Below are 20,122 nucleotides of genomic sequence, written 5' to 3' on the forward strand. Positions count from 1 at the left end.
AGTCCCTTCCAGCGTGGAATTCGCAACAACGACCCTCAGTCATCTTCCTCTATATATTACTACTCAGCTCTTATACATAGACCCACACAGTTATACAACTCTAGAGAATCAAGAAAATTATTTTATATAAAAATAATATATATATATATATATAACATATAAATTAAATATTTTAACAATATAATAAAGTAAAATAGTAAATTATAAACTATAAAATACTTCAACAATTAAGTTTAATAATACATTATTAGTCAATAATAACCTATTGATCTTATAATAATGATAAATTATGCTCATCTCAAATTTGTTGTTATCAGAAAATAAAACATATTTACTCAAATTTGTTATTATTAGAAAACAAAACATATGTTAAATAGTAAATATACATAAAATAATCCAAATAACTTACTGATGTTGTTATGAATCATTATGAATGAAAAATGTGAACTCTTTTATCTTCTTAGCTTTAATGATAGTTTTATGTAGTTTTATAGTAACCTAACTTTTAACATTCTTGCAATTGAGAAATAATAATGTATAGAGGAAATGAGGCTTAACTTGCGAACAATATATATTTAAATACAATAAAGTATAATCAGCATTTGTGGTATAAATCTAGTTGGAATCGCTTCTGTTTTCGTCATGCAGTGGCATACCTTTGGGCCTTCTAATAAAATGGTAAATATTATTTTATCCGTATATAATACATTCGTTGTTGGAGGAAGACATATTTTTACCATAATTTCTTAAAAACAATAAATCACTCAATAAAGTGTTTCCTCCCAAGTCGCAAGAATCAAGCTCTAGATGCGCTAGGAAATGTTTTGTAAAATGATATATATAAATAGGAAGAACTTGTAAAAAAATAGAGATAAACAATGAAGAAAATAACCATTAAAATTCATGAAATGAGAATATCTAAGTATAAGATTACAGCGAATCTGGATGAATCTGCTAAACAACCTAATCTTCTATCATTTTCATTTGATATTTAAATTAATTAATTGCTAAAACAAAACTCAAAAGATAAAATCTGCAACAATAATTGAATTCTATCTAAAACTTATTCTAAATTCAAAAGTCAAGTAAGGCAAGTCTCATATCTTTAGCGAAAGATAGGGTGAGAATAAGACAGGTCAGACCAGGTTTTAAAAGGCCTGAGCCTAGTCTACGATCAATTTTTGAGGCCTGAGCTTGGTCTATAGCCGATCAAAGGCTTTTATTTTAACTCGGTCTGACCTTTTTAAAAGTATAGTCTGACCTGATAGCCTATTTAAAAGCTTATTTAAAAATCTTCTTCACATTAAATCTTTAATATTCCTAGTTGTTTTTACCCAAAAAAAAATAACGCACCTTCTATAATAGGCTAAACAAGGCCTTAATATATAATTTGCCTCAATTTTTAATCTAACGTTAATTTAGTTGGTAGTCCTAAAAATATATTAATAATATAAACAAAAATCACCAAATGATATAAAATAATCTAAAACAAAAGAAAACCTCATACTTGAGGTAGTATCATCCAAGTTTATCAAACCAACATATTAATTATTACAACCAAAAAATAAAGCCTACATCTCCATTCTATTTGAACAGAATCGGTGCATAAAATATCTACCAATAAAATTAATAATAACGTCATTTCATCATTAGCTCCTCCATATTCACCATAAAATAGGATATAATTTTTGTATAGTAACATAATAGGATATGATTTTTGTATAAGAACGTAGGATATGATAAGATATGATTTTTATTTGTTCTAGAATACACTAACGTAATAAATGAAAAAAAGAAACCTAATAGGAATAAAAAAAGGAACCTAACCTTTTAATTAAATAAGTTAGACCAGATTTTATATAAACCAGATCGTAGATCCATATAGACCGACATAGCCTATTCTCACCCTGATAAGAAAAAAGAAAATACTATCACGCCACTACTGACCCCGACCCTATCAGATGCATGAACTTTTATGGAAAGTTGTCCCCACTCCCCAAGAACAAGAGCAAGTGCCAAATGACTCCAAACCCAAAACCGCAGCCAGCAACACAAAACCAGTCCCCCATGCAATAGCTGTATATATGCAGATTACAAAATTAAAAGAGACACCACAGAACAAATGAATGAAAAGTATAATAGTATATTTATGAACGAAGATGAAAATAAATTTCTAACAATTAATTAATTTTAAAAGCTTTCATAGTTTTAATTTACAAATGCTATTAGTTTTATTAATAGTATATAGATACTTGTATTATATTGCAAATATAATAATGAAAAAATTAAGGTTAATATACCTCCTAGAATATATTTTGTAAACCTAAAACAAATTTAAGATTTTCTTTTTTAAACCTAAAGCCTGTACTTACTTGCTGGAAACTTGAGCCCGCACTTATTATCCCTAGTGGGCAACCTTGAAACTTGAGCCCGTACTTATTATTCCTAGTGGGCAACTTGTTAATGATGAATTGAAGACCCTTCAAACCGTGTGTGCTACATTAGGTAGGCGTGGAATATCAATGGTTTCCAAATTAGGAATAAAACTTCATCAAACTCATCAACTTACTCAGCAACAACGACCCTCAGTCATCATCCTCTATATATTACTCCTCAGCTCTTACATTTAGACGCACACAGTTATACAGCTCTAGAGAATTATCATACCCTTCAAGATGAAACCGTACCTACGTCCAATATTCCTATTATTCCTTATCCTTCTCGACCAATCCATTTCGGCGAGTGCTATTAATGTTAGTGCTCAGATAAAAAAAATTACAGAAGTTCTAAACAAGTCCCCGAGAATCAAAATTTCGGCAGAAACGATGAAGCTGAAGAAAAGACTGGAGAAAGTGAAGGAGCTGGTTGGCGAATGTAAGGACAGGCCGCCTCAAGAAATTTGCCCGAAAATTAAGAACGCGTATCAACAAAATTGCCCGAATGCCGCGTATGAAGCAGTTTGCCCGATAGTGAAGCAAGTGTATCAAATATGTTGCCGGAAACACGCATAACTCTGCAAGCCACGGTGGGCGTTTGGATGTGCTTTTAGTTACCACTTTCTCTCTTGGATTTGCTTACGTATTGCTCCTTTTGTATTAGTGGCTCCTGTCCCACCTTGCTTTTGGACTTGTGAGCTTTTTATATTTCTGATTGTTCAATGTCTATTGTGTGTGCTCTCCAACCTGTGGTGACTTTCCGGTTTATTCCTGTGGCTGTTTCTTGTAGGCCTTTCGACCTCCAGTATTAAATAAAAGATCATCTTGTAGCTTTTTAATTTTAATTATTTTTTATTTATATCTCTTCTAATATTAATAATAAATAATAAAATATATAAATAAATAAATGATTATATACAATTAATCTTTTAGGATGATTATTATTTTAAGATAGAAAAAATAATATATATTTATATATTGTTATGAGAGGTCTTTAGTTATATGCATAATGCACCCTTGGCAACTTGGGAGTTGGGATTTCAGTAATTATTATTGTGGTGGGTAAAGCTATAAACTCGGTTTTGTGTAAGTTCCTTTACTTTCTTGAGGAGTCTAAGGCGGGAAAGAGAAACACCTCTTCCAATGTAAGAAAGTTTTTTAAAACTGGTATATTAGTTTAGTTTCAATCTAATGGCTCAATTTTTTTTTTCTTTTCTCCTTGTATTTTTTATTCCTTTTCTTCTTATCTTTCCTTGTTTGCCCCTTCAATTCTCTTCTTTCTCTCCCATCTTCTTTCTCTCTCCTTCTATCCGCCACCATAGTGCACCGTCACTTGTAGTTGCTTTGGTGGTACTCTACCACAGAAGAAGCAAGTGGAGCCTTGTTTCCATTACTTTACGGAAATTCACTTAATCACATTCAATTGGTTCATTGAGGAATGATTGCGGCGTTGTGTTTTTTCTTTCGTGTTTCTGTGTGAGTCATTTGAGCGGTGCTGCGAAAGAAGAAAAAACTCCGGCGGGTGCCCACTGGTTGTCTGCGGTGGAGAGAAGGAGTGTTTTGTGCGGAAGAAAAGAAGTGGGGCAAACAAGGAAAGACAGGAAGAAAGGAATAAAAGAAAAAGAGAAAAGAAAAAATAATTGAACCATCAGATCGACGAAAACTAAACCAAGTGTCAAGGGAAACGAAAAGCATAATAGCATGAGTCAAGTTCAAAAATTATACAAAGTTTCACAAAGAAGATCCATATATGTTTCAAATGCTAGATTCCTTCGAATAGATGGCTATGGGTGATAAATTATATATGAATTGCAAAATACAAAAAATTCGTTGCAACTTGCAAGGGATGCATCAGTAACAATTGTCTATTTGATATAAATATTTAATTTTATATTAACGCAAGGTAAGCATATTTTTGTTTTAATAACATACTATTTATATTTTATTTAAAATATTTAATCAGCATGTTTACGGACAACCCGCATATATAAGCCACTTAATCTGAAATCACTTTACTCTTACACAAAAATAATGAATCAAAGAGAAATAGAGAACTAAGGCTAAACCTAATCAGAAAAATCTGATAGTTGCCAAACACAAACCCTTCCTTTTACACTTCTTCATCTGTGTGTGTTGACTGCTACTTGCTGCTAATTTAGGATCTTGGCAGTTGTATACGATATGCATGCATGAGGTCTTGCTGCCTTGTGTTTCTTGTACGACTATTTCAGCGATACCAACATGCATGGTGCATGGTTGTTGCTAGTTTGTACGTACAAAATTTATACATTAATTATGTTATAAAATTAAATTTTAGATTTTTAGTTATACGATAAGTATTTACGATTGCCAATTGTGAGGCAATCATTACACACATTAAAATAGAGCCTTGTGCTTGTGGATGGAGGCTTATGAGGTAAAAATATGCCCACGTGGGATATCCTAAATGTTTTACGGCAAAATCAAGATCTAGATGGTGTTTGATGATCACATAAAGGTGCAACTTCACAACATATCATGCTTTACTGGCTTCATTCAATTTGGCAATCAATTTTGTGCCCATCTACTCGTTTCATCACGAAAGAAGACCCCTATACCTTATTTTATTTATTTGGGTTACCAAAAGGAATATTTCTTTGAAAAGACATGCAACAACATCACAACAGAGAAGGTTACATAAAATAAGATGAAATTAAATAAAATTTTATAATTTTATTTATAAAATAGATTCATTTTGTAAAATAAATTTGTCCATAGTTTAAAAATTTGAATTATTTTATACATTTCCTTTAAAGTATCTATTTCATTTTGTAATTCATGTCATTAAAGTATTTGTATCAAATTGATTTGGTAACATTTTCTTTAATTAGTTACTCAGTTAAGATATTTATATTATTATTCAAATTTATTCAATAAATATTATATATAATAATATATGTATAAATCACAATTAAAATAACTTTCTATCACATGAATTAATTTAAAAAGTTCTCATGCTTTAAATTTCAAATTCTATTTTTATATTTTAATTATATTTATATAAAAAATAAAATAATGAGTAAAATACGTAACATCCCCTTAAATTTTGTAAGAGTATACATCTTTTTGTATTTTTTAACATTTTCACTTTTTTTTAGCAACCTCCTTGATCTATAGGTTAACATAGTGTAATATCCAAACAATTAAAGAGATTTAGTTTATGAATATGGAGTGTTGGTAATATTTTTTAAATAATTAGCACAATTAGTATAGGAGTTAAAAAAACAAAAAGGAAGAGTGAGCGTAATTTTACGAAACTTCCAGATGATAAGTGTAATGTACTCGGAAAATTAATCTTCTACCAGTTGAATAAAACTATTTTTTTATCATGTATCTTTTTAAATTCTATATGTGTACATAAAATAAGGTTACACAAATTTAAATAAATGACCAAAAGAGACACCACAAATCATCAACAAATGGATGAATAGTATAATAGTATATTTATGAATCACGATTAAAATATATTTCTATTAATTAATTAATTTTAAAACTCTCACAAATAAAGAAAGATATGTTATTTTAATTATATTTATATCAAAATTATTAAACTCAAGAGTACTACTGATAAAATTTCATAAGAGTATATTTTATATAAAAATAATATATATATATATATATATATATAATATTCTAATTAAATATTTCAATAATATAATAAAATAAAATAGTAAATTATAAATTTAAAAATACTAAAATAAGTAAGTCTAATAATATATTACTATGGATGATAACTTACTGATGTTATAGTAATGATCTAAATAATAAATATAAAATAATCTAAATGATTAATTGTTGTTATTATGAATCATTTTCAATGAAAAATATGAATGATATCTTTTATCTTCTTAGCTTTAATGGTAGTTTTATGTAGTTTTAGAATAACCTAACTTTTAACCCTCTTACAATTGAAAAATAGTAATATATAGAGGAAATGAGGCTTAACTTGCGAACAATATATATTTAAATACAATAAAGTATAATCAGCATTTGTGGTATAAATCTAGTCGGAATCATGTCTGTTTTCGTCATGCAGGGGCATAACATTAGGCCTTCTAATAAAATGGTAAATATTATTTTATCCGTATATAATACATTCGTTGTTGGAGGAAGACATATTTTTACCATAATTTCTTAAAAAAATAAATCACTCAATAAAGTGTTTCCTCCCAAGTCGTAAGAATATAATCAAGCTATAGATGCGCTACGAAATGTTTTGTAAAATGAAATATATAAATAGGAAGAACTTGTTAAAAAAAAATAGAGATAAACAATGAAGAAAATAACCATTAGTTAAAATTCGTGAAATGGGAATATCTGAGTATAAAATTACAACTAATATGAAGGAATCTGCTAAACAACCTAATCTTCTATCATTTTCATTTGATATTTAAATTATTGACTGCTGAAACAAAACTCATAAAAGATAAAATCTGCAACAATAATAATAGAACTCTATCTAAAACTTATTCAAAATTCAAATAAGGCAGGTCTCATATCTTTAGCTAGACAAGAAGATATACTATAGGGCACTACTGACCCCGACCCTATCACGTGCATGCATATGAACTATTATCTACAAGTTGTCCCCACTGCCCAAGAACGAGAGCAAGTGCCAAATGGCTCCAGCCCCAAACCACAGCGAGCAACACAAAACCAGTCCCCCATGCCACTAGCTGTATATATGCAGATTACAAAAAGAGACGTGCACCACATACAGAACAAATTGATGAAAAGTATAATATAGTATATTTATGAATCACGATTAAAATAAATTTCTAACAATTACTTGATTTTAAAAGCTTTTATAGTTTTAATTTCCAAAGGTTATTAGTTTTATTAATAGTTTTTTATACTTGTATTATATTACAAATATAATAATGACTAAATTAAGGTTAATATATATACCTCCTGAATATATTTTGTAAAAATACACAAACTTTCTCTATTTTTTTATTATAAAAAAATAAGGTTGCCAAGCCATTGTTCAAATCAAAGGGCGATCCAATAGTAGGTGAGAACTAAAATATTTTTTTTTATTTTAAATGAAGAATAATATGTCGTATTTTTTAAATAAATATGGTCTTTTTATTTTATAATAGCTAATAAAAAATTTATAGAACTAAAATTTAAATTTTACTTGTTTTATTGTTGTTTTCACTCTCATTCAAAGGAGTAAAAGAATGAACTTGTCCCCGATCCGATAACCACACCCCACGCAGCTTAGTAAATTTTCTTCATCAAAATTATCTATGTAAAACTCCAGCAGCAACTGGAAAAAGATTTCGATTTCTTTAGTTCCAGTACACCAAAGCACTCTCCATGCGTGAAGTGAAACTAGATGGTATATTCTGAAAGTGATCCCGTGGAGAATTTGGAAGAACAGATAGGGTATTCAGACAAATTATAGAAGCCACCGATGAATCAATGAGTAGAATATGCTTCTTCTTTGAAGATTAACTATCCCCACCACGCCTGAAGGACTTAAAAGCTTCTAAAATAAATTTAAGAATGAAATTTTTTATTTATTTATAAAACTTAGTGTTCTTATTTATCATTTAAAAATGACACATTTTATTTTATAATAATTTTCTTAAAGTATATTAGTACTAAAAAATATTTTAATTTTTTTTTTTAAACCTAAAGCCTTTCCTTGAGCTCCTTAGACCTTAAGCCGGTCCTTATTATCCCTGGGTGGGCAACTTGTTAATGATGAATTGAAGACCCTTCAAACCTGTGTGCTACCTTAAGTAGGAGTGGAATATCAATTGTTTCCACACTAGGGACAAAACTTCATCAAACTCATGAACTTACTCAGTCCCTTCCAGCGTGGAATTCGCAACAACGACCCTCAGTCATCTTCCTCTATATATTACTACTCAGCTCTTATACATAGACCCACACAGTTATACAACTCTAGAGAATCAAGAAAATTCTTTTATATAAAAATAATATATATATATATATATAACATATAAATTAAATATTTTAACAATATAATAAAGTAAAATAGTAAATTATAAAGTATAAAATACTTCAACAATTAAGTTTAATAATACATTATTAGTGAATAATAACCTATTGATCTTATAATAATGATAAATTATGCTCATCTCAAATTTGTTGTTATCAGAAAATAAAACATATTTACTCAAATTTGTTGTTATTAGAAAACAAAACATATGTTAAATAGTAAATATACATAAAATAATCCAAATAACTTACTGATGTTGTTACGAATCATTATGAATGAAAAATGTGAATGTTATCTTTTATCTTCTTAGCTTTAATGATAGTTTTATGTAGTTTTATAGTAACCTAACTTTTAACATTCTTGCAATTGAGAAATAATAATGTATAGAGGAAATGAGGCTTAACTTGCGAACAATATATATTTAAATACAATAAAGTATAATCAGCATTTGTGGTATAAATCTAGTTGGAATCGCTTCTGTTTTCGTCATGCAGTGGCATACCTTTGGGCCTTCTAATAAAATGGTAAATATTATTTTATCCGTATATAATACATTCGTTGTTGGAGGAAGACATATTTTTACCATAATTTCTTAAAAACAATAAATCACTCAATAAAGTGTTTCCTCCCAAGTCGCAAGAATCAAGCTCTAGATGCGCTAGGAAATATTTTGTAAAATGAAATATATAAATAGGAAGAACTTGTAAAAAAATAGAGATAAACAATGAAGAAAATAGCCATGAAAATTCATAAAATGAGAATATCTAAGTATAAGATTACAACGAATCTGGATGAATCTGCTAACAACCTAATCTTCTATCATTTTCATTTGATATTTAAAATAATTAACTGCTAAAACAAAACTCATAAAAGATAAAATCTGCAACAATAATTGAACTCTATCTAAAACTTATTCTAAATTCAAAATTCAAGTAAGGCAAGTCTCATATCTTTAGAGGGAGAAAAGAAAATACTATCACGCCAATACTGACCCCGACCCTATCACGTGCATGAACTTTTATCGACAAGTTGTCCCCACTCCCAAAGAACAATTGCAAGTGCCAAATGACTCCAAACCCAAAACCGCAGCCAGCAACACAAAACCAGTCCCCGGCCCATGCCACTAGCTGTATATGCAGATTACAAAAAGAGACACCACTAGTTTATTTATACTTGTATTATATTACAAATATAATAATGAATAAATTACGGTTAATATACCTCCTGAATATATTTTGTAAAAATAGACAAACTTTTTCTATTTTTTTTTTATAAAAAAATCAAGGTTGCCAAGCCATTCTTCAAAGCAAGGGTGATCCAATAGTAGGTGAGAACTAAAATAAATTTTATTTTTTTTATTTTAAATGAAAAATAATATGTCGTATTTTTTAAATAAATATGGTCTTTTTATTTTATAATAGCTAATAAAAAATTTATAGAACTAAAATTTAAATTTTACTTGTTTTATTGTTGTTTTCACTCTCATTCAAAGGAGTAAAAGAATGAACTTGTCCCCAATAACCCCCCACACAGCGTAGTAAATTTTCTACATCAAAATCATCTATGTAAAATTCCAGCAACAGCTGGAAAAGACTCCGATTTCTTTAGTTCCAGTACACCAAAGCACTCTCCATGCGTGAAGTGAAACTAGATGGTGTTTGCTGAAAGTGATCCTGTGGAGATTTTGGCAGATCGGAGAGGGTATTCAGACAAACTATAGAAGCCACCGATGAATCAGTGAGTAGAATATGCTTCTTGTTTGAAGATAATAAACTATCCTATGACACTCAAGGACTTGAGAGTCTAAATTTTAAGAATGAAATTTTTTATTTACTCATAAAATTTAATGTTATTTATCATTTAAAAATATTTATTATTTAAGAAGGAGACATTTTATTTATTCATATAATTTTATAATAAGTTTTTTAAGATATATTAGTACTAAAGAAAATTAAGATTATTTTTTTGAAACCTTAAAGTCCTAACTTGGGGCTGCTTGGACTTAAGCCCGGCCTTATTATCCCTAGTGGCAACTTGTTAATGTCCTTATTATCCCTAAGGGGTAACTTGTTAATGATGAATTGAAGACCCTTCAAACCGTGTGTCCTACCTTAAGTAGGCGTGGAATATCAATTGTTTCCACACTAGGGACAAAACTTCATCAAACTCATGAACTTACTCAGTCCCTTCCAGTTTGGAATTCGCAACAACGACCCTCAGTCATCTTCCTCTATATATTACTCCTCAGCTCTTATATTTAGACGCACACAATTATACAGCTCTAGAGAATCAAGAAAATTATTATACCCATTAAGATGAAACCGTACCTACGTGCAATATTCCTATTATTCCTTATCCTTCCTTCGGCGAGATGGGGCGAGGCTAAAATTTTTGACAAGATAAAAACGTTTTTGAGCAAGTTTAGTGATGAGAAGATAAAAAATTTCCCGAGTCGTGATGAGCAGAAGAAACTGCGGGAGTATTCCGAGAAATTCACGGAAATTATAGATTTTGTACAACAAAAGCCGACCCCTCCCCCACCGCCAATGTACCGTTTACAACCAAAGTCCCCTCCCCCACCGCCAAACGCACCACCGAAGCAAATCATTAAAGGCCTGTCCGTCGTCAAAGATTACTTATCTGACTACGGCTACATTGAATCCTCTGGGCCATTTAACGATTCTTTCGATCAGGAAATAATATCAGCCATTAAGACCTACCAGAATTTTTCCAATCTTAATGTTACCGGCGACCTGAACAAACAGCTTATTCAGCAAATCTTGTCCATACGATGCGGTGTCCCCGACGTTAACTTCGACTACAACTTCACCGACGACAACATTTCCTATCCCAAAGCCGGACACCGCTGGTTCCCAAACAGAAACCTCACATACGGTTTTCTTCCCGAAAACCAAATCCCAGACAACATGACTAAGGTGTTCAGAGATTCCTTTGCGAGGTGGGCCCAAGCCTCGGGGACTTTGAGTCTCACGGAGACAACCTACGACAACGCCGACATCCAGGTAGGGTTCTACAACTTCACTGCCTTGAGAATTGAAGTGGAGGTGTATGGTGGCAGCCTTATATTTTTGCAACCGGATTCTAGTAAGAAAGGGGTGGTACTTATGGACGGTAACATGGGCTGGTTACTTCCAAGTGAAAACGCCACACTGTCTAAAGATGATGGAGTTTTGGACTTGGAGACTGTGGCGATGCACCAGATAGGGCATCTACTTGGACTTGATCACTCTCACAAAGAGGACTCTGTTATGTATCCTTACATATTGTCATCACAGCAACGAAAGGTGAAGCTTTCCAATTCTGACAAGGCCAACATTCACCTTCAGTTTGCGTCCCATGACTCGGATCTGACTTCTCCAAACTCGCATGACTCGGATCTGACTTCTCCAAACTCGCATGACTCTGCAAGCCACGGTGGGCGTTTGGATGTGCTTTTAGTTACCACTTTCTCTCTTGGATTTGCTTACGTATTGCTCCTTTTGTATTAGTGGCTCCTGTCCCACCTTGCTTTTGGACTTATGAGCTTTTTATATTTCTGATTGTTCAATGTCTTTTCGGTTTATTCATGTGGCTGTTTCTTACAGGCCTTTCCACCTCCAGTATTAAATAAAAGATCATTTTGAGCTTTTTAATTTTAATTATTTTTTATTTATATCTCTTCGAATATTAATAATAAATAATAAAATATATAAATAAATAAATGATTATATACAATTAATCTTTTAGGATGATTATTATTTTAAGATAGAAAAAATAATATATATTTATATATTGTTATGAGAGGTCTTTAGTTATATGCATAATGCACCCTTGGCAACTTGGGAGTTGGGATTTCAGTAATTATTATTGTGGTGGGTAAAGCTATAAACTCGGTTTTGTGTAAGTTCCTTTACTTTCTTGAGGAGTCTAAGGTGGGAAAGAGAAACACCTCTTCCAATGTAAGAAAGTTTTTTAAAACTGGTATATTAGTTTAGTTTCAATCTAATGGCTCAATTTTATTTTTCTTTTCTCCTTGTATTTTTTATTCCTTTTCTTCTTATCTTTCCTTGTTTGCCCCTTCAATTCTCTTCTTTCTCTCCCATCTTCTTTCTCTCTCCTTCTATCCGCCACCATAGTGCACCGTCACTTGTAGTTGCTTTGGTGGTACTCTACCACAGAAGAAGCAAGTGGAGCCTTGTTTCCATTACTTTACGGAAATTCACTTAATCACATTCAATTGGTTCATTGAGGGATGTTTTTTCTTTTGTGTTTCTGTGTGAGTCATTTGAGCGGTGCTGCGAAAGAAGAAAAAACTCCGGTCGGTGCCCACTGGTTGTCTGCGGTGGAGAGAAGGAGTGTTGTGCGGAAGAAAAGAAGAGGGGCAAACAAGGAAAGACTGGAAGAAAGGAATAAAAGAAAAAATAATTGAACCATCAGATCGACGAAAACTAAACCAACTGCCAAGGGAAACGAAAAGCATAATAGCAGGAGTCAAGTTCAAAAATTATACAAAGTTTCACAAAGAAGATCCATATATGTTTCAAATGCTAGATTCCTTCGAATAGATGGCTATGGGTGATAAATTATATATGAATTGGAAAATACAAAAAATATGTTGCAACTTGCAAGGGATGCATCAGTAACAATTGTTTATAAGTAGTACTGCCATCAGTATCAACTTTATCAGCAAAAAATAAGTTGCAACTTGCAAGGGATGCACCACCCACTTACAGCTTAATTAATTGTCACCGATAAAAAAAATGTTTGATACACATCCAAAATCCTATTTAACATTTAGATTGAGAAAAAAATGAAAAATATATAAAATGATAAAATTTATGATATAATAAAAAAATAAAAAAGTGTGGATGCAATATTTAAAATAAAAAATAATTTATAAATTATTACTCATGGAAAACGAGAACTCAAGAAAACCTCGCATCATGTACTTGTGAATCCCACCAATCCCGATACATAGCCATTAATATAAGCCTAAAAGGAAACATCCAATTACAAGTTGAATGTTAATATATGCACAGCCACTTACTGCATACAAGAAGATGCAATAGTAACAAGGACGATTCCAACTTCTCTACTCGCGTAATAGCTTTGTAGCTTCCCATGCATGTGACCCACTAGTTCTAATCCTAACTGATACAATTACACGTAGGAATATTCACGAGTTGGTATGAATCAAATCAAATTTTAGGTAAAATTAAATTTACATTAGTTATATTTGATTAGATTGATTTGATTTAAATTTTGATTTTTTTATCATTCAAATTAATTAAAAAGGGATTAGTTTAGTTGAGTCAATCAACTATAATAAAAAATTAAATTGTAATATTTTTAAATATTTTTTATGTTTATTGTCTATTTGATATAAATAGGAAGAACTTGAAAAAAAAAAGATAAACAACGAAGAAAATAGCCATTAAAATTCATGAAATGAGAATATCTAAGTATAAGATTACAACGAATCTGGATGAATCTGCTAACAACCTAATCTTCTATCATTTTCATTTGATATTTAAAATAATTAACTGCTGAAACAAAACTCATAAAAGATAAAATCTGCAACAATAATTAAACTCTATCTAAAACTTATTCTAAATTCAAAATTCAAGTAAGGCAAGTCTCATATCTTTAGAGGGAGAAAAGAAAATACTATCACGCCAATACTGACCCCGACCCTATCACGTGCATGAACTTTTATCGACAAGTTGTCCCCACTCCCAAAGAACAATTGCAAGTGCCAAATGACTCCAAACCCAAAACCGCAGCCAGCAACACAAAACCAGTCCCCGGCCCATGCCACTAGCTGTATATGCAGATTACAAAAAGAGACACCACAGAACAAATGGATGAAAAGTATAATAGTATATTTATGAATCACGATTAAAACAAATTTCTAACAATTAATTGATTTTAAAAGCTTTCATAGTTTTAATTTCCAAATGCTATTAGTTTTATTAATAGTTTATTTATACTTGTATTATATTACAAATATAATAATGAATAAATTACGGTTAATATACCTCCTGAATATATTTTGTAAAAATAGACAAACTTTCTCTATTTTTTTTTTATAAAAAAATCAAGGTTGCCAAGCCATTCTTCAAAGCAAGGGTGATCCAATAGTAGGTGAGAACTAAAATAAATTTTATTTTTTTTTATTTTAAATGAAAAATAATATGTCGTATTTTTTAAATAAATATGGTCTTTTTATTTTATAATAGCTAATAAATTTTTTATAGGACTAAAATTTAAATTTTAGTTGTTTTATTGTTGTTTTCACTCTCATTCAAAGGAGTAAAAGAATTAATTTGTCCAGAATTATCAAATTCTCGAGTTAATTTGTTAATTCTTACGAGTTTATGAGTCTACATGTCCTCTGCGACTCTTGAGTAAACTCTTTTTTTAGTAGACTCTGAATAAACTCTCAGTAAACTCTCGAGTTTACCATCGAGTCAACTAGTTAAAAAAATTAGACTAAAATGTAAGTCATTTTTTATTGTTTTCCGTGTGTTTAACATTCAACATATCTTCATTTAGCGTGTTATTCTCAAATATTAAATTCACACCTTTAACAATATCAAACTCTTGTTCTCTAATAACATTAAACTACTCTGAATGAGAATGATCAATCACTACTATAACCTCTACAAGTTATTGTCTACTAGTGTTGTATTATTGCTAGACTTGGTTATTTAAATATTCTGAATTTTATGATTAATTGCTTTGCTTTATTATATTATTGAAATGTTTAATTAGTATGTTATTTATAGATATTTTGTTATTATTTTTATATGAAGTAGATTTTTACTAGTCTATAAGTTGAGTCTACAAATTAAGTCTATCAAACTCTCACGAATCATCATAAACTCTATTTTTATAACCTTGAAAAAATTCCGATTTCTTTAGTTCCAAAATGCGTGAAGTGAAACTAGATGGTATTTGCTGAAAGTGATCCCGTGGAGAATTTGGCAGAACAGGGTATTCAGACAAATTATAGAAGCCACCGATAAATCAGTGAGTAGAATATGCTCCTTATTTGAAGATTAACTATTCCTAGAGCATCTCAAAGACTTAAAAGTGTTAAAATGAATTTAAGAATAAATTTTATTCATAAAATTTAGTGTTGTTATTTATCATTTAAGAATGAGATTTTATTTACTAATATAATTTTATAATAAGTTTTAAGATATATTAGTATTAAAACAAATTTAAGATTTTCTTTTTTAAACCTAAAGCCTGTAAGTACTTGTACTGCTTGAAACTTGAGCCCGCACTTGTTATCCCTAGTGGGCAACCTTGAAACTTGAGCCCGTACTTATTATTCCAAGTGGGCAACTTGTTAATGATGAATTGAAGACCCTTCAAACCGTGTGTGCTACCTTAGGTAGGCGTGGAATATCAATGGTTTCCAAATTAGGAATAAAACTTCATCAAACTCATGAACTTACTCAGTCCCTTCCAGAGTGGAATTCGCAACAACGACCGTCAGTCATCATCCTCTATATATTACTCCTCAGCTCTTACATTTAGACGCACACAGTTATACAGCTCTAGAGAATTATCATACCCTTCAAGATGAAACCGTACCTACGTCCAATATTCCTATTATTCCTTATCCTTCTCGACCAATCCATTTCGGCGAGTGCTATTAATGTTAGTGCTCAGATAAAAAAAATTACAGAAGTTCTAAACAAGTCCCCGAGAATCAAAATTTCGGCAGAAACGATGAAGCTGAAGAAAAGACTGGAGAAAGTGAAGGAGCTGGTTGGCGAATGTAAGGACAGGCCGCCTCAAGAAATTTGCCCGAAAATTAAGAACGCGTATCAACAAAATTGCCCGAATGCCGCGTATGAAGCAGTTTGCCCGATAGTGAAGCAAGTGTATCAAATATGTTGCCGGAAACACGCATAACTCTGCAAGCCACGGTGGGCGTTTGGATGTGCTTTTAGTTACCACTTTCTCTCTTGGATTTGCTTACGTATTGCTCCTTTTGTATTAGTGGCTCCTGTCCCACCTTGCTTTTGGACTTGTGAGCTTTTTATATTTCTGATTGTTCAATGTCTATTGTGTGTGCTCTCCAACCTGTGGTGACTTTCCGGTTTATTCCTGTGGCTGTTTCTTGTAGGCCTTTCGACCTCCAGTATTAAATAAAAGATCATCTTGTAGCTTTTTAATTTTAATTATTTTTTATTTATATCTCTTCTAATATTAATAATAAATAATAAAATATATAAATAAATAAATGATTATATACAATTAATCTTTTAGGATGATTATTATTTTAAGATAGAAAAAATAATATATATTTATATATTGTTATGAGAGGTCTTTAGTTATATGCATAATGCACCCTTGGCAACTTGGGAGTTGGGATTTCAGTAATTATTATTGTGGTGGGTAAAGCTATAAACTCGGTTTTGTGTAAGTTCCTTTACTTTCTTGAGGAGTCTAAGGCGGGAAAGAGAAACACCTCTTCCAATGTAAGAAAGTTTTTTAAAACTGGTATATTAGTTTAGTTTCAATCTAATGGCTCAATTTTTTTTTTCTTTTCTCCTTGTATTTTTTATTCCTTTTCTTCTTATCTTTCCTTGTTTGCCCCTTCAATTCTCTTCTTTCTCTCCCATCTTCTTTCTCTCTCCTTCTATCCGCCACCATAGTGCACCGTCACTTGTAGTTGCTTTGGTGGTACTCTACCACAGAAGAAGCAAGTGGAGCCTTGTTTCCATTACTTTACGGAAATTCACTTAATCACATTCAATTGGTTCATTGAGGAATGATTGCGGCGTTGTGTTTTTTCTTTCGTGTTTCTGTGTGAGTCATTTGAGCGGTGCTGCGAAAGAAGAAAAAACTCCGGCGGGTGCCCACTGGTTGTCTGCGGTGGAGAGAAGGAGTGTTTTGTGCGGAAGAAAAGAAGTGGGGCAAACAAGGAAAGACAGGAAGAAAGGAATAAAAGAAAAAGAGAAAAGAAAAAATAATTGAACCATCAGATCGACGAAAACTAAACCAAGTGTCAAGGGAAACGAAAAGCATAATAGCATGAGTCAAGTTCAAAAATTATACAAAGTTTCACAAAGAAGATCCATATATGTTTCAAATGCTAGATTCCTTCGAATAGATGGCTATGGGTGATAAATTATATATGAATTGCAAAATACAAAAAATTCGTTGCAACTTGCAAGGGATGCATCAGTAACAATTGTCTATTTGATATAAATATTTAATTTTATATTAACGCAAGGTAAGCATATTTTTGTTTTAATAACATACTATTTATATTTTATTTAAAATATTTAATCAGCATGTTTACGGACAACCCGCATATATAAGCCACTTAATCTGAAATCACTTTACTCTTACACAAAAATAATGAATCAAAGAGAAATAGAGAACTAAGGCTAAACCTAATCAGAAAAATCTGATAGTTGCCAAACACAAACCCTTCCTTTTACACTTCTTCATCTGTGTGTGTTGACTGCTACTTGCTGCTAATTTAGGATCTTGGCAGTTGTATACGATATGCATGCATGAGGTCTTGCTGCCTTGTGTTTCTTGTACGACTATTTCAGCGATACCAACATGCATGGTGCATGGTTGTTGCTAGTTTGTACGTACAAAATTTATACATTAATTATGTTATAAAATTAAATTTTAGATTTTTAGTTATACGATAAGTATTTACGATTGCCAATTGTGAGGCAATCATTACACACATTAAAATAGAGCCTTGTGCTTGTGGATGGAGGCTTATGAGGTAAAAATATGCCCACGTGGGATATCCTAAATGTTTTACGGCAAAATCAAGATCTAAGTTTTAAGATATATTAGTATTCAAACAAATTTAAGATTTTCTTTTTTAAACCTAAAGCCTGTAAGTACTTGTACTGCTTGAAACTTGAGCCCGCACTTGTTATCCCTAGTGGGCAACCTTGAAACTTGAGCCCGTACTTATTATTCCTAGTGGGCAACTTGTTAATGATGAATTGAAGACCCTTCAAACCGTGTGTGCTACCTTAGGTAGGCGTGGAATATCAATGGTTTCCAAATTAGGAATAAAACTTCATCAAACTCATGAACTTACTCAGTCCCTTCCAGAGTGGAATTCGCAACAACGACCCTCAGTCATCATCCTCTATATATTACTCCTCAGCTCTTATATTTAGACGCACACAGTTATACAGCTCTAGAGAATTATCATACCCATTAAGATGAAACCGTACCTACGTCCAGTATTCCTATTATTCCTTATCCTTCTCGACCAATCCATTTCGGCGAGTGCTGGTAATTTTTTTGATTCATTGAAAAAATTATTTGGTCCAGCATTAGCAAAGATACCGAGCAAGAAAGAAGATTTGAAGAAGGCTGAGAAAGCGAAGGAGTGGATCGAGAAAGTGAAGGACGGCGTAGAACTTGGAATAGAAAATGCCCCTCCCTCACCGCCAAACGAACCACCGAAGCAAATCAATATTAAAGGCCTGTCTGTCGTCAAGGATTACTTATCTGAGTACGGCTACATTGAATCCTCTAGGCCATTTAACAATTCTTTCGACCAGGAAACAATGTCAGCCATTAAGACCTACCAGAAATTTTCCAATCTTCCAGTTACCGGCGTTCCGAACAAACAGCTTATTCAGCAAATGTTGTCCCTACGATGCGGTGTCCCCGACGTTAACTTTGACTACAACTTCACCGACGACAACACTTCCTATCCCAAAGCCGGACACCGCTGGTTCCCAAACAGAAACCTCACATACGGTTTTCTTCCCGAAAACCAAATCCCAGACAACATGACTAAGGTGTTCAGAGATTCCTTTGCGAGGTGGGCCCAAGCCTCGGGGACTTTGAGTCTCACGGAGACAACCTACGACAACGCCGACATCCAGGTAGGGTTCTACAACTTCACCGACTTGAGCATTAAAATGGAGGTGTATGGTGGCAGCCTTATATTTTTGCAACCGGATTCTAGTAAGAAAGGGGTGGTACTTATGGACGGTAACATGGGCTGGTTACTTCCAAGTGAAAACGCCTCACTGTCTAAAGATGATGGAGTTTTGGACTTGGAGACTGCAGCGATGCACCAGATAGGGCATCTACTTGGACTTGATCACTCTCACAAAGAGGACTCTGTTATGTATCCTTACATATTGTCATCACAGTCACAGCAACGAAAGGTGCAGCTTTCCAATTCTGACAAGGCCAACATTCACCTTCAGTTTGCTAAGCATGACTCGGATCTGACTTCTCCAAACTCGCATGACTCGGATCTGACTTCTCCAAACTCGCATGACTCTGCAAGCCACGGTGGGCGTTTGGATGTGCTTTTGGTTACCACTTCCTCTCTTGGATTTGCTTACTTACTGCTCCTTTTGTATTAGTCGCTGCTCCTGTCCCACCTTGCTTTTGGACTTTTATGAGCTTTTTATATTTCTGATTGTTCAATGTTTATTGTATGTGTTCCCCAACCCGTGGTGACTTTTCGGTTTATTCATGTGCCTGTTTCTTATAGGCCTTTCGATTTTAATGTAATGGCTCAATTTTTTTTCTTTTCTCCTTGTATTTTTTTATTCCTTTTCTTCTTTTCTTTCCTTGTTTGCCCCTTCTGTCTCCTTCTATCCGCCACCATCGTGCACCACCACCGTCACTTGTAGTTGCTTTCGGT

General features: G+C 32.3%; 1 protein-coding gene across 4 annotated transcripts; it reads left to right on the top strand.

The window, feature by feature from the left end:
- The first annotated feature begins 10,571 nt into the window (after window positions 1-10,571).
- On the top strand, window positions 10,572-20,011 carry LOC114379727 (metalloendoproteinase 1-like). 4 transcript variants are annotated; one of them, XM_028338428.1, is made up of 3 exons: window positions 10,574-11,729; window positions 19,605-19,684; window positions 19,715-20,011. In XM_028338428.1, the coding sequence occupies exons 1-3, from the start codon at window positions 10,764-10,766 to the stop codon at window positions 19,836-19,838; spliced, it is 1,170 nt and encodes a 389-aa protein (XP_028194229.1). In that variant the 5' UTR covers window positions 10,574-10,763; the 3' UTR covers window positions 19,839-20,011. The 4 variants fall into 4 exon arrangements, 3 of the variants coding, with proteins under 3 accessions (XP_028194219.1, XP_028194229.1, XP_028194236.1); XM_028338418.1 differs by having other exon boundaries at window positions 10,572-11,729; window positions 19,605-20,011; XR_003659582.1 differs by lacking the exons at window positions 19,605-19,684; window positions 19,715-20,011 and adding an exon at window positions 16,526-16,646 and having other exon boundaries at window positions 10,587-12,017.
- The last annotated feature ends 111 nt before the right edge of the window (window positions 20,012-20,122 follow it).

The sequence above is a fragment of the Glycine soja genome, chromosome 2 (genome assembly GCF_004193775.1).
Source record: "Glycine soja cultivar W05 chromosome 2, ASM419377v2, whole genome shotgun sequence".
NCBI lineage: Eukaryota > Viridiplantae > Streptophyta > Magnoliopsida > Fabales > Fabaceae > Glycine > Glycine soja.

Bases quoted from the DNA above. Each gene is read 5' to 3' on its own strand.
- LOC114379727 (XM_028338418.1), top strand. From the start codon at position 10,764: ATGAAACCGTACCTACGTGCAATATTCCTATTATTCCTTATCCTTCCT. The intron at 11,730-19,604 runs ATATTGTCATCA...ATGTATCCTTAC, and splicing joins ACTCTGTTATGTATCCTTAC to ATATTGTCATCACAGTCACA.